At 56.2% G+C, this 14,658-nt stretch overlaps 1 protein-coding gene across 6 annotated transcripts; it reads right to left on the bottom strand.

Moving 5' to 3' along the window:
- Window positions 1-439: 439 nt before the first annotated feature.
- VARS1 (valyl-tRNA synthetase 1) lies at window positions 440-14,582 on the bottom strand. Of its 6 annotated transcripts, XR_009565829.1 has the most exons (31): window positions 14,304-14,581; window positions 13,689-14,110; window positions 12,341-12,475; window positions 12,107-12,245; window positions 11,752-11,876; window positions 11,582-11,669; window positions 11,278-11,378; window positions 11,015-11,142; window positions 7,528-7,692; window positions 7,199-7,280; window positions 6,587-6,706; window positions 6,399-6,507; window positions 6,212-6,306; window positions 5,884-5,974; window positions 5,506-5,630; window positions 5,318-5,421; window positions 5,074-5,232; window positions 4,870-4,960; window positions 4,647-4,752; window positions 4,499-4,569; window positions 4,284-4,409; window positions 3,878-3,982; window positions 3,727-3,795; window positions 3,568-3,646; window positions 3,316-3,443; window positions 2,778-2,933; window positions 2,438-2,644; window positions 2,242-2,353; window positions 2,066-2,146; window positions 1,821-1,976; window positions 441-579 (listed from the first exon to the last, which is right to left on the bottom strand). XR_009565829.1 is itself a non-coding variant. In XM_070046728.1 (30 exons), exons 2-30 carry the CDS (start codon window positions 14,073-14,075, stop codon window positions 511-513), a joined length of 3,804 nt encoding a protein of 1,267 aa, XP_069902829.1. In that variant the 5' UTR covers window positions 14,076-14,110; window positions 14,304-14,582; the 3' UTR covers window positions 440-510. The 6 variants fall into 6 exon arrangements, 5 of the variants coding, with proteins under 5 accessions (XP_069902829.1, XP_030706426.1, XP_069902830.1 ...); XM_070046728.1 differs by having other exon boundaries at window positions 440-579; window positions 2,066-2,353; window positions 14,304-14,582; XM_030850566.2 differs by having other exon boundaries at window positions 440-579; window positions 1,821-2,146.
- Window positions 14,583-14,658: the final 76 nt, after the last annotated feature.

Below are 14,658 nucleotides of genomic sequence, written 5' to 3'. Positions count from 1 at the left end.
GGGTGTCACAGGGCACTTAGGTCAGAGTTATAATTAACCTAGGCCGGATTCAGTGGAGGGAGGGAGAGGGAGGCCCCGGCAGGGTGTGGGCAGGACAGGCGGCTCCTGGCCCCTCTGCTCCGGCCTGCCCAAGGCCACAAGCAGCAGTCAGCACCAGGGCGGGCCTCCCACGGCTGGATGGCTGGCTGGCCGCAGTGCGGAGGTGAGGGAAGAGCTGGGAGGAGGAGGCAGCAGGAGGGGGGAGCTAGCAGCGTGACTCAGGCCTGGCTCAGGGCCAGGGCCAGACCCAGAGAGACGCACCTCTCTACCCGCAAGGACCCAGTGCCTCACGCCCAGCCTGCTGCCCTCCTGTTCACGTTGGCACCTCAGAGGATTCAGGAACCCAGCGCCTCAGCACCCCGTCCCCAGCCCCACCACACACAGCCAAGAGATGGTTTTGTGGCAAAATATTTTATTGCTGCCATCCCCAAGGTGGAACACTGGGAGTTACGAGGGTTGGAGTTGGGTGTATCACAGCATCTTCTGAAATAGGGAGATGGCCTCATCGACCTTCCTGAGCTCTGCTTCTGTCTGCTGGAGCTGAGGGTGGAAAAGGGGGTGAGTGGTGAGACCCAGGGCCAAGAGAAGAGAACCCCAAAGGCCCACAGGAGCAGAGAGGTCAGGGACTTCCCTGGTGGGTCAGTGGTTAAGAATCCACCTGCCAATGCAAGGGACACGGGTTTGACCCCTGGTCCGGGAAGATCCCACATGGCGCAGAGCGACTAAGCCCGTGCGCCACAACTACTGAGCGTGCGTTCTAGAGCCTGTGAGCCACAACTACTGAGCCCACGTGCCAAAACTACTGAAGCCTGCACGCCTAGAGCCCGAGCTCTGCAACAAGAGAAGCCACCGCGACGAGAAGGCCGCGCGCCGCAACCAAGAATAGCCCCCGCTCGCGGCAACTAGAGAAAAGCCCGCGCGCAGCCACGAAGACCCAACGCAGCCGAAAATAAATAAATAAATTTATATATGAAAAAAAAAGAGCAGAGGGGTCAGAGTTGGAAAGATGGGTGAGGACCACGGGCAGGGAGTAGTCTGGGGGAACTGTGTGCTTGGCTAGCCTGCTTCCCCCTAATTCCCCACCTCCCTGTTCTCTTCCACCATCACTGGTCTGCTGGGTCCTGTCTTTTCCCAGAGTGGTCCATTCCCAAAGACAAAGGGGCTTCAGAGCTCATGTGTGCCACCCAGTGGCTCAGCCCCAGCCAGTGACTGGGGAAGCAGAGCACAGTGGTTAGGAACAGAGGCTCTGGAAGATGGTGTTGGTAATACTGCCCTGCCATGAGAGTGCTACCGGGACAATCACGTGAGACAACCTGCTCAGCCGCCGAGGCTCTGTAGCTCCTCGCCTCCACTCATGTCTCTTTTTGTCCCTGTGGTTGCCTCCACTCATGTTTCTCTTTTTGTCCCTGTGGTTTACCCCATGGCTCCTCCCTGCAGGGGTCCCAGGTGATCTGCTAAGCTTCCTGACTGTATTGGGTCAATCCCTATCCCAGCCCCCCGGCATGTGGATACCAAGTTCTGGGAAGCGGGTGGTGCACGAGGGGTCTGACTGGGAGGAAGGATGGATGGATGGTCTGCTTCCATCTTCAACTTGCTGTGTGACCCTGGACTGTGCCCCTGCCCTGGCTGTTCTTCATGTGTGAGAGCGGGGATTACATGGTCCCACCTGCTCCTCCATGGATTGCCTGGGGCCCGGCAGAGCAGGCGCAGGAGGGGGTTTGATGGTGGGGGGAGTGATGGGGTGGGAAATGGGGACGGAGACGCCCACCCACACCACACACCTTGGCTTCATCTGCCTCCTGGACTTTGAGGGGCACCTTGACAGCGTAGCCCGAGGCAGCGCGGCGTTCCCGTAGACGCTGGGCCTGCCGCTGTGCCTCACTGCGCTTGGCCTGCAGTTTGCCCAGCTCCCGGGCCGGGTCTACCAGGCCCTGCAGCTGCAGGTGGACAGAGCAGCGGTCAGAAGCCAGGGCCACAGCGCAGCCCTGGGGTGCAGGAGCCCCCAGCGCCAGGACAGCCACTATACCCGCGCTGGCCAGCGTCTGCACATAGCCCGACACTGCTGATGCCAGGGCGCCTGTGGCCTCATCAGCCACTTCCAGGAAACCTGCGTGGGAGGGAGAAAGGAGACGAGACAGCCACACTGGACACGGGTCCCAGAGTGGGCTGAGGGGACGGGGGACACGGGGGCCTGAGGCTCACAGTCGGGCCGGATCCGGGTGAGGTTGTAGTCGGCACGCAGGGAGCGCACGGCTCGAGTGATGCTCAGGGCCAGCTCGAAGGCGCCTTCCGCCTCAGGGTCCTTCCAGGAGCACTGTGGGGTGGAGGAGCGGGTGAGGGAAGCTGGGGGCTGGCTCTGCACAGCTACCCGGAGCCCGCGCCAGGCCACACCCCATACCTCCGAGGGCTCCGGGTAGGAGGTAACGCAGAGGCTAGGGGGAGCTTGTGGCGTGCGCCGGGGCAGCCTCTGGAACAGCTCCTCGGTCACAAAGGGCATGAAGGGCGAGAGCAGCCGCAGGCCGACGTCCAGGCAGGTGTAGAGGGTCTGGCGGGCGTGCTCAGCCGCCACCTGGTCCACCCCACTCAGCACAGGCTTCAGGCACTCCTGGGGAGGGGGAGGCACAGGGCTCAGGGCTGGGGAGGCCTGGCTTCCAGCCCTCGCTGAACTGCTGAGGACGGGGAGGGGGACAGGCTGGCTCAGGTCTCATGCCAACCCCGGCCCCTCGGCCCCTCCTCACCAGGTACACATCACAGAGCTCGTAGAGCCAGAAGCTGTACTGGGCGGTGGTGACAGCTGGGAAGTCGTAGGCCTGGAAACCCTGGTTGCTGAGCCTCACAGCTTCGGTCAGCCGGCTGCGGATCCAGCGGTCCACCAGGCTCCCGCGGCCTCCAGGCTTGGGGGGAAGCACCGTATCAGGCGGGGGGCCACCACATGCCCAGGCGGAGGGGAGCCAGAACCCCATGGGAACGGGAACCATGGGGAAATCTGCATTCCAGGAGCCTGATGGGTCCAAAGCAACCACCATGTGCCCAGTGCCTGGGGGAGAAGGGGTAGGCCCCCCGCCACCTTGTGGGAGGACCACAGTGCCTGAGGCTCTCCTGATGACAATCTGTCCCTATATCCTTCTGTCCCCTCAGCTAGACAGAGGCTCCTTGGGGGCAGGAGCCGGGCTTCCTGACTCTGTGGCTACAACCCTGAAACAGCATGGGCCGTGCTTGATGGCAAGGATGCAACCTGTGTGGGTGCTGCCCACCTCGCGCCTACCAGGCCCTCACCTCAGAGGTGGGTGAGGGCACAAAATCCTTCCCAAGGCCACGGAGGGCAAACTTGGTGGCGTTCCAGAGCTTGTTGCAGAAATGGCGGTATCCCAATATCCGGTTCACATCCAGGTTGATGTCACGGCCTGGGTGGAGGTGAAGTGTGAGTCCACACCGTTCTCCCTCCCAGCTCACGCCCAGGGCAGAGGAGAGAGCTGTGCCTCAGGGAAGGAGGAACGATGCAGCTGAGACAGGTTTAGGGAGCCGTACCCTGGGACGTGTAGGCGCACAGTCCAAACCGGAGAGCATCGGTGCCACACTCAGGGATCCCCGCCGGGAAATCTGCCTTCTGCGGGGAAGGAGTGAGCGTCCTGAGCCAGCCTCACCTGCCTTCTGCCCGAACTCCAGCCCCAGGCCCACCCTCTGTACCTGCCCTTCTTTAGCCTTTTCCACCTCGCTGGGATCCAGGTTGCTGTTCAGTAACTGGTCGTGGAGGCCCTGAGGGTGAGGTGGGAGTAGTCAGAGGCCCGCGGCCACCACCCCACAGCCCTTCCCAGCCTGAGCCCGCGTCCAGCCCCACCTGCAGGGAGACTCCGTGGATAACGTCCAGGGGGTCAATGACGTTGCCTAGAGACTTGCTCATCTTCCGGCCGTGGGCATCCCGCACGATGGCGTGGAGGTAGACCTGTGAGGCAGGGAAGGGAAGGCCTGTGGGGGTGTCTCCCCACCTAGACCCCAATGCCTGTCCCCCTACCCCGACCTCTAGTTTGCCCTCCTCTGAACCTCAGGCCCCTCGGTGTCCCTGCCAGCCCCTTCAGTGCCTTCGTGTGAATTAGAAGTGCTCCTTCCTCTAGGAAACTGGGGTGCAGAATCACCTAGTAGGGCCCAGGTGGCTTTGAGACCCCACAAGCCTCCTTGGCCAGGCCCACCCACAGCTGCCCGGGTGAGGGAGGGGACAGTGGGAGGGGTCTCAGCAGTCTCCACACCTCTCTGAAGGGCAGCCTGCCAGTGAGCTTCAGGCCAAGCATGACCATCCTGGCCACCCAGAAGAAGAGGATATCGTGGCCCGTCTCCAGCAGCGTCCCCGGGTAGAACACACTCAGATCTTCTGACTGGGGGCAGAGCAGGGCGTGAGTGACGGGGAGCCAGGCACCCACCCCCACGACTCCCACCCCACCCTGCGCTGGCCCCGGGAACGTACCTGGTTGGGCCAGCCCAGGATGGAGAAGGGGAAGAGGCCAGAGGAGAACCAGGTGTCCAGTACGTCTTCATCTGAGGGGGGCCAGAGGTCAGACGGGGTGGAGGTGAGGATCAGCCCCCACTGCCCCCACCCCAAGGCCCCGCCTTGCCTTGCTGGAGACTGATCTTGTCCGGGGACACTCCGAACTCCTCGGCTGCCTTCTCCAGAGCCTCGGCCTTGGTGCGCCCGCTCACCCAGTACCGCCCATCAGGGTCCTGCCACAGGTGGAGTGAGTATCCAATGGGGCACCTCTGCCTGTCCCCCCACCAAGATCCAATGAACCCAGAGCCCCCTCGAGGTGTGCCAGTACCCAGCCCTGGCCTGGTTCTCACCTCCCCTGGGGGTACAGCTGGGTCACTGACAGTGACGAAATAGGCTGGAATGCGATGGCCCCACCACAGCTGCCGGGAGATGCACCAGTCCCTGCAAGTGGCAGGGGGAGGAGAGGGAATGAAGGAAGGGCAGGAGGTGCCCGTCCTCTGCCCCGCTCGGCCCCTTGCCCAGTCGCCATCCCCACATCGAGGGGCCTGACGCACCTGATGTTGTCCATCCAGGCATGCCATGTGCGTTGATGGGCCTCGGGCAGGATGCGGAGGTCGCCCCGTGTCACAGCAGCGCTGGCGGCCTGGGCCATCTCCCCACAGCGCACGTACCACTGCGGCCGCAGGAGAGGCTCCACCACATCCTTGGAGCGGCTGCAGGTACGTGTGGGTGGGGAAGCTGGGTGGTGAGCACCCCGAGAAACCCGTCCCCGCCCCCTTCCCTGGCCTCCACCCTCACTTGCAAAGTGGCACCACCATGGGGTTGTCCTCAGTGCCACGGAACAGTCCCCGCTCCTTCAGCGCCGCCAACACTGCCTTTCTGGCCTCAAACCTGGGCAGGCCCTGGATGTGAGACAGGTTCTGTCACGGCCGTGCCAGGTACCCCGCCGTCTCCTGAGCCAGCCACCACGCCCCAGGCAGTCTCACCAGGAAAGGTGGGGGCACGTTGACAAGGGCCCCTTGGGCGTCCATGATGCTGATGGCCTCCAGCCCATGCCGCTGCCCAACCTCATAGTCATTCTGGTCGTGTGCAGGGGTGATCTTCACCGCGCCTGGGGTGTGCGCCGGGGTGCCAGGGTCACGAGGGACTCAGAAGAGTCTCTGCCCACACGCACCCCCCCTTTTGCCGACGGATGTGGCTCTCAGACCACCCCTGTCCCCCATCCCGCTCACACAGTCCCCTGAGAAGCAGCCCAACTCCTGCCTGCTCAGGTGAAGCTTATTTTTTTCTTTGAAAGGGGAGACGGACAGCAGGAGCGTGCCTCGTGGCTCCTTCCTCTCCCCACAGGACAGCCCCGTGCTCACCTGTGCCGAACTCCATGTCCACAAAATCATCGAAGATGACGGGGAGGCTCCGAGGCACGAACGGGTGGGTCACGCTCTTCCCCTTCAGGTGCTGGGGACAGAGGGAGATGCCGAAAACGCACGAAGGGCTGCGCCCGCCTCCCTCCTACGCAGGGTCCTGGCTTTCTAACACCCAAATTCCAACTACACGTCCAGAAAACAGCCAGCAGATGAGTTTCTGATCCAATTTCTCTCATCAGCTGGGCGCTCAGCACCCATCCCCCCACGTAGCGTGGGGGCCCCTTCAGCCAGCATTCATCCCCCGACTGCGGGCAGCACACCGCCGCACCTGGTATCTGGGGTCTTTGGGGTGCACGGCTACGGCCACGTCTCCCAGCATCGTCTCAATCCGAGTTGTTGCCACCAGCACCTCCTCGTCGCTGTCTGGGGGGACAGGAGGCCTTGTGGGCTCAGCGCTGGGCCCTTCCCACCCCCCAGCCAACCCAGCCCAGGACCCTGGTGCCCCTGGCTCCTACCTGAGCCTTGGACCTTGTAAGCAAAGGAGACGAGGACCCCAAACTCCACCTTCTCCTTGTAGCCAGGCACAGAGAGCAGTGTGCGGCCTGTCAACTCCTTCTTATCCACCTGTGAGGCGGAGATTAAGAAGAGTGGCCCAGGGACTGAGGGTGGAGATGGGGAGAGCCAGGGGAGGGAAGGGGCACACCTCGATGTCCGAGATGGCAGAGTTGAGGGTGCAGGACCAGTTGACAAGGCGGGTACTACGGTAGATGACTCCTTCCTCATGGAGCTGGACAAAGGCCTCCGTCACGGCTGCTGACAGTTTCTAGGGGGGAATAGAGATGGGCCAGAGATGGGCCTTGGTGTCAAGGCAGCAGGGGCCAGTGAGACCCGGCTGGCCCAGAGCCCCACTGCCCGGCACACAGACCCCTTTAGGGGCTAGAGGAGAGAAATACTTTTCTTGAGGGGGAGAGGGCACTATGGGAACACAGATTGGCAACAGCCTGGTGATACTGTAGATGGCAGGGAAACCACTCAGCTAGGGACAGGTGCTAATGCAGAAAATCCTGGGGGTTCAGGCTCTAGGGGAGGGTGAGGCCCCACCATGTGCCACTGGAAGGAATCTGAGCTCCTAAGGTAGGTGACAGGTAACACAAAGGGCCATGACACGGGGTAGAAAGTGGCATTTGCAGCTGAGCCCTAGTGGTTTCCTATGAGTGGGCCACCTCTTGGGGGAGGGCCCTGGGCATATGCTCTCTTCCGTGGGGAGCTTCCTACTCCTACCCCAGCCCCGAGACCCGCCCCTATTCCTACTCACAGGATCCATGGTGAAACAGGCTCGATTCCAGTCCAAGGAGCTGCCAAGCTTCTTCAGCTGGTGGTAAATCCGGTCACCTTTCCTGGAAGTGGACAGAAAGGCCGGGATCAGCGTTCAGGCCTGGGCTGGAGGGAAACACCAGGCAGCTAATGGGGCAGAATATGGGGATCACTCATCCCTCTGAAACGGACGTTGTCCCTGGGGCCAAATGACCCTCAGCCTCTGTGGGAGGGTCTGACCCTGCAGCCAGGATTGCAGGTGACAGAGATCTTATCTGGACAGGGGACAGGGAGGCAGGGCTGTGATGTCTGCAGGGACGCTGCACTCACTCCTCCTTCCACTTCCAGACCTCCCGCAGAAAGGCCTCTCGGCCCAGCTGGTGCCGACTCAGCCCCTGCTCCCGCCAGAGTTTCTTCTCCACCACCACCTGGGTGGCAATGCCCGCGTGGTCACAGCCAGGATTCCACAGGGTGGTCTCCCCGCGCATGCGGTGCCTGTGGGAGGAGCACGGAGGAGCAGAGGTGAGCAGGCAGTAGAGCTGCCCCGAAGGAAGAAGGGACTCCAGGCAGGCAGTCGGTGAACTTGAGAAAGAGAGGGGCGATGGGGCAGGACTCTCCCAACTCTAAAATCACTGTCAGACAGAGATATGTGAGGACAGCCAAGGCAATTTGGCAAAAGAAGGACAAAGAGGAGGCTCTCGCCCAGCTAGATATCAACACGTGAGAAAGTTACGATTATTAAAAGAAGTTTTCACAGGAACTAGGAACAAAGTTATAGATTAAGGAAACAAAACAGTGACTGGAAACAGATTCAAGCATATTTAGTATTTGTTAAAGGTGGCATTTCATATCAGTGGAGAAAGGACAAACTATTCAATAAATTTGTTTGGGACACTAGCTAATTGGTTGGAAAAATCGCCCTACTTCCCCAAAGCCACAAAAATAAACTTATTTACTTTAAAATAAATCTAGGGCTTCCCTGGTGGCGCAGTGGTTGAGAGTCCGCCTGCTGATGCAGGGGACACGGGTTCGTGCCCCGGTCCAGGAGGATCCCACATGCCGCGAAGCGGCTGGGCCCGTGAGCCATGGCCGCTGAGCCTGCGCGTCCGGAGCCTGTGCTCCGCAACGGGAGAGGCCACAACAATGAGAGGCCCGCGTACCACAAAAAAAAAAAAAATAAATAAATAAATTTAAAAAATCTAAATTTAGTTTAATTCTAATTTAGTTAAAAAGAAAAACCGTCAACTTTAAAAAACAAAACTATAAGAAAAGCATTAGAAAATGGTATCGTTTCCAAAAATTAAAAAAAAAAAGAAAATAATAGGTGATTGATCATGTTTGTAACTTGGAGGCAGGAGAGATTTTCTTTAACAAGACAGTAAACATTAAGTCAAAGAACATTGGTAAACTGACTAGGTTAAAACATAAAACCTCAGAACAATAAAATCTCTGAGTTGAAATTCAAGGACTAGACTATTTTGGAGAAAATGACTGAAAGCTAGTAATATTTCAGGGAATTAATCAGGGGATGAATTAGAGAAATAGAGATGGTAGTATCGTGAGTCTTCACCTACCATATTCTGGTACAAGTAAATGCAGTTTACTCTTAATCAAGCTCTGTGCTGATGTGGCCCATGAAGCATTAAACTGTAATGAACTTTTTTTTTTTTTTTGCGGTACGCGGGCCTCTCACTGTGGTGGCCTCTCCCGTTGCGGAGCACAGGCTCAGGACGCGCAGGCTCAGCGGTCACGGCTGACAGGCCCAGCCACTCCACGGCATGTGGGATCTTCCCGGACCGGGGCACGAACCCGTGTCCCCTGCATCGGCAGGTGGACTCTCAACCACTGCGCCACCAGGGAAGCCCCTGTAATGAACTTTTTGGTGACCTTTGAGAAGTACATTTTAAAGTAGGAGAGAGGACCAAATTAATGTCAGCTATTATTACTGTTATTAAAAAATGATACATGTTGGGCTTCCCTGGTGGCGCAGTGAAATAACAGCCATAGGTATCTATGATTCTAAAACACTGACGTGAATCTATTCCAGTTAAGTAATGGGAGTTTCTAATATTTGATTTAAACCATGCTCATTAGAAAAAAATGTTAGCTTAAGTGTTTCGTAAGAAGTGTTAAACCTTTCCTCACGTAAATAATCTGGCTGTTATATGTATTTAACACAACTCTGTTTTTCCAACTCTTCATTCCTTGCAAAATGCTAAGTCTGACGTATCCCAGTGCCCTGAGCAGAGCTGGCACATGGTTATGTCCTGTAAATATTTTTGACCAATTAATTGAGCTAAGTAGGACACTAGAAAAACTTCTCAAAATTTAAAATATAATAAATAAACCCTAGTTTCAATAGATAAAATGCTGTTTTAAAATATTTTTTAAAAGAAATTCATCATCTGAAATATTAGCCTTTGTGGTTGTTAACTAGTCAAAATATTAACAGTGGGGGAAAAAAGTCAACTGCTAGAACAGGAGAAAATGTTTATAACATATATAACAACAACAAAAAAAATCAATAGCCAAAATGTATACATACACTCTATAAAGAATCTTCTAACGAAACAATTAAAAAAGTAAACAAACAAACAAAGAACAATAGAAAGATGGGCAAACAACAAGTTCAGACAATACATATAAAGAGAAACCTGACTGGCCAGGATACATGAAGAGACACAGCCTCACTAGTAATCAGCAGTAACAGAAATAACCATTTTCCCCCCATCAGATTGGCAAAACAAAGACAGATAATGTCCAGGGTTGGCAGGGGCACACCTCACATGCAACTCATGGAGTATAAACTGGTAAAGCCGTTTTGGAGGGCAACTTGCCAGCTTCTATTTGTACTTAATAAAGGCAGGCCCCTTGGACACAGAGATTTCACTTCTTGGTATCTACGCCAGAGATATGCTTCCACAGGAGCTTGAGAAAGCATGTATAGGAAATGTGCATTCCAGCAGTTTTCAACAGAGAAAAATTAGGAACATCCATTAATAAAAAGTGACACCAGGGCTCCCCTGGTGGTGCAGTGGTTGAGAGTCCGCCTGCCGATGCAGGGGACACAGGTTCGTGCCCTGGTCTGGGAAGATCCCACATGCCGCGGCATGGCTGGGCCCGTGAGCCATGGCCGCCGAGTCTGCGCACATCTGGGGCCTGTGCTCCGCAACGGGAGAGGGCACAGCAGTGAGAGGCCCGCGTACCAAAAAAAAAAAAAAAAGTGACACCATTATGTAAAGCCACACTAAGGAGCAATGAGGAGAATCAAGTCAGTCCACATATAAGGATGAGGAAAAATCTCTAGACAAACTGTTAAGGGTAAGAAAAAAGTTATAAAATAACAAGTTTGGTGTGAGCCCTTTATGTTACAGAAAAGAAAAACCCATTTACCAAAAGGAAAACTACACATTTCCATGGGTACACGTACATGTGAGCAAATAGGAAAGATCTGGAAAGATACACATCCAAGTGATGCCAATGCTGTGTGCTAATTCTTAGGAGGAAGTAAATCTGGAGGAGGGTGGTCAAAGAAACTTGAAGTTTTAAATTTCTTACAAGAATATATTCACATATTTCTTGCTAAATTCAAAATAATGTTATTTTTAGTGGCAAGAGAAGAGAGTCTGCAAGTGGAAGTGCTGGTTACTTGACCAGGAGAGGATGCTAAGTCATCAGATGGGAGTGACCCAGAGAGAAGTGTAGCACCACCAGGGGACAGAGCTGAGGGCCCCAGTCGGCAAAGAGAAGGGAACCACAGGAGTGTGGAGCCAGAGAAGGCAGAGGGAACCAGTTGGAGGGGAGGACGGGAGCTCACCATCGGGTCAGGGAGTCCTGGATGGCGTTGGTGAGCGCGTGGCCCAGGTGCAGAGAGCCTGTCACGTTGGGGGGTGGAATGCACATCATGAAGATGCCCCGAGGATTTGGTGCTGACACACTGGAACGCTGACGGGGAGGAAGGATGGGTACTTACTAAGGCCTCATGTCACCTCTTCTGGTCTGCTCCCAGGCAATGTATCCTTCAGCCCTGTCCTTCCCCGCCCCCATCCCCTCCAGGCCTGGGCAGCAGTGCCCACTCACCCCATACTCGGGCCTGAAGAAGCCCTGCTGCTCCCACCAAGGGTACCAGGCAGCCTCCACATACTGAGGGCTGTAGGAGTCAGGCATGGTGCCACTGACATCTGAGGGGGAGGAAGGGAAGGGTCAGAGCTGAGGCTGGGAGCAGCTGGGAAGGGGACGAAGGGCCAGCAGAGAAGGACCTGGGACTCTGCAAATCCTCACTAAGCAAAGTAGTGGGAGCAAGGACAGAGCAAAAGGCGTAAAAAGAGAAGAGACAAGGAGGGTAGACGTGAAGAGAGGAGGTCTCTCTTCCCCCTCCTAGTACCTTTCTTTTCTCCAGGTGGGGTTGGGAGGTCATAGGTAATGACCCCAGGATCCCGTTTCTCCCTCTTCTCTGGTTTTGGCTTCTTCTGCTTGGGAGGGAAAGGATATAGGCCCAGATACCAGCCGCTCACCATGGAACCAACCCTCCATCCAGCTCCACCAGCCTCTCACCTCCCCAGGGGGTGGCTGCTGCTGTTGGACCTTCTGCTTCTGTTGGAATTTCTCTAGCTTCTCCCGTTTCTTTGCCTCTTTCTTGAGTTGAGCAGCTGTCTTTGGGGGTGCAGGGACCTCAGAGCCTGGAAAGAGGCACAGAAATGCAGACCTGCTGGGGACCCTCTGTGAAGAGTGCTATTACGTCTGAGATGGCCTATTTCAGCTGCCCAAAGGCTCCCCCGTGCTGACCTCCCACCTACCCCCGCCCAGCTCCTGTCCCAGTGATTCTGCTATTCCTAAGAGACAAAAGAAAGTGAGCTGCATGAAAGGCCCCAGAGGAACCCCTTCGCTCCCATCCTCCATGCTTCCTCACCTGGCTGTTGGGAGAGAGGCCTGGCCCCTGAATACACAGCCACCTCTCCCAGCACGGCCCGGAATTCTGGCTGCTGGACACATGTGATAAACCAGCGAGTGACATTACCCCAAATCCGGCGGGCAGAGGGGTCCAGGACCTGGGGTGGGGAAAAGAAATGAACTATCCTTACTCACCCTATAGTGAGGTCTAAGGGAACCTGCCCTCATTCTTCCCCAAGCCCCAATGACTCACATAACGGAAAGGCAGCAGCAAAGCTGTGACAGCCGCCAGGTCAGCCAGAGTGGGGGCCTCTCCAGCCAAGTAGGTGTGCAGCCGAAGCCACTCTTCCAAGGGGCTCAGGGCCCTGCCGAGGGCCGCAAGTGCAGCCTAACAGGAAGGAAAAGGGGTATGAGATAAGGCTCGGCCCACCTCAATCCCCACCCCCATTCAATCCATTTGGCCTTCCATTCCCACGAATCACGTTTCTTCTTCACTGAAATGATCATAATAAAAATACTTCCCATTCATTCAATAAATTCCTACTGAACACTTTTTTTTTTTTTTTTTGGCCATACCACGCAGCATGCGGGATCTTAGTTCCCCAAAGAGGGCTCGAACCCGCGCCCCAGGCAGTGGAAGCGTGGAGTCTTAACCACTGGACTGCCTACTAAACACTTATATGTCAGATACAATATACTAAGCACAGGAAGTTAAAGGTTACATGAAGCAACACAGTAACTGCTTCAACAAATATTTTTTAAGTACTTACTGCATGCCAGGCCTTCTCTAATGAATGAGGAGACAATATGAACAGATGGAGCCTCTGACCTGTTGAAATTTACATTCTAGGGGCGGAGACAATAAATGTGCAAATATATAATGTATTACCCTATTTTCCTCCTAAGTGCTATGAAGAAAAATAAATGAAGCTGAGGGGGAGAGAGAATTCCAATGAGGGGGGCCGCTATTTACATAGGGTAGTCAGGATATGAGGGAGCAAACCAGGATCTAAGTCATATATTCATTTCATTCATTCAAAAAATACTAGATATCCACCATGTCCTCAATACTCTGCAAGGAGGTGGTGTTATAAGGGCAGTAAGGCACAGCTCCACTCAAGAAGAATTTAATTATAATCTGGTGTGATTCTCTCTCCTTTCTCCTACTTCCCTTCTTCCTCATTTCATTTCTCCTCCATCTTCTCCCAGCAACTGTCATCTCTCCAGGCCTGACTGCCTCTCCTCATCTCTCCTTCACCCAATCTTTTCCTACAATTCACAGTAACCTCTAACTAACCTCATCAGTTTCAGATTCATCAAACGCTTACTCTGAGACTTTAAAACACCTGGCACTAGATTATGTGCTCTGCACACATCTTTTCAACTTCTCAACATGTTCTCAATTTTTGTTTTCATAGACATAGAAAGACCAAGGCTCAAAGAGTTTAAGAAAGCTATCCAAGATTACCATAGCAGGTGGCAATCTGGAATACGATCAATTTTTTTCTACGTCTGACATGCTGAGTTCCTGGCTCACCATCCATTCCAAGTCTTGCTTCCTTCTTCTAAATTTCCCCCTTCCCCTCTGCGCTTCTTCTCACCTGGGGGTCCTGGCCAGAGCTTCGGAGTCCCAAGGCTGGCAGCGTTGCCCCACAGGCAGCTGGTATCAGCTCCGTGTCTGCGTAACTGACCCACTGTTGGACGAGGACGGCTGCCCGACTACCCCCAGGGCCCCCCAGGCCTGCTGGCCACAGCAGCTGGGCCACAGCAGTGGCCCCCCACACCCAGAGCCCACCGGGCCCCTGTTCCAGGGCGGGCAGGCGGGGTGGCGGAAAGGGACTCCTGCTGGTCGGGGGCGGCTGGAGACAGATGCGGGGGTGGGCTCCTCCCCATCCCGGACCCTCCCCATGCTCCCCGTAGCGAGCAGCTATAAGGGCTCGGAGGCTGGGGAAGGCATCGGGGTGAGGAGAGACGTAGAGAACGGACATGGTTATGCAGGAGGTCCGAACGAGGTGGAAAAACCCTAAGGAGAAAGAGACAGGGTAAGACCGAGGGACCCAGGAATCTGACTGGACTTCAAGAGCCGAGGACCCAGCTCTCGGAGTGGCAATGACAGTGGGGAACTTCCCGTGACCGCGGGCCCTCGGGGAGTGTGGGAAGCTCGTAAGAACCCCTCAGCGGCCGGCAGGACGCGGGTTCTGGATGTATGTACGTACTGGAGGGAGGTGGTCACACTGAGCCTGGTATCCACCTCATAGCCGGGCGCCGGCCGAAGCTGGACTGGTCTGGCGGCTGGAGCCGGGGAGTCCAGCGGGCGTCGACGGCGGGCAGTTGTCCGGGCGACCGTAGCTCCCTGCGACAGCAGCCCGGGCCGTCGGCGCCCACGTGTGACTGCAAGCGTTTCCGGGCCCGCGGGTCCTGGCGGGGGCAGCCGTGCCCCGCCTGAGTGTGCGGGCGCTGCCCTGGCCCGACCCTGGCCCGGGGACCGCGCCGCCCACCGCACACCGCGCTCCGGAGGAACAGCGAGGGGCGCGGGCGCGGGCACGGGGTGGCGACGCGCCCGGGAACCGC

Source organism: Globicephala melas, chromosome 11, assembly GCF_963455315.2.
Source record: "Globicephala melas chromosome 11, mGloMel1.2, whole genome shotgun sequence".
NCBI classification, from domain to species: Eukaryota; Metazoa; Chordata; class Mammalia; order Artiodactyla; family Delphinidae; genus Globicephala; species Globicephala melas.
The sequence above is the reverse complement of the archived record's forward strand: the minus strand, read 5'-3'. Positions and strand labels throughout refer to the sequence as shown.

Bases quoted from the DNA above. Each gene is read 5' to 3' on its own strand.
- VARS1 (XM_070046728.1), bottom strand. From the start codon at position 14,075: ATGTCCGTTCTCTACGTCTCTCCTCACCCCGATGCCTTCCCCAGCCTC. The intron at 5,233-5,317 runs GTGAGGGTGGAG...ACGTACCTGCAG, and splicing joins ATGGTGGTGCCACTTTGCAA to CCGCTCCAAGGATGTGGTGG. The intron at 3,983-4,283 runs GTGTGGAGACTG...CCTGCCTCACAG, and splicing joins GCAGGCTGCCCTTCAGAGAG to GTCTACCTCCACGCCATCGT.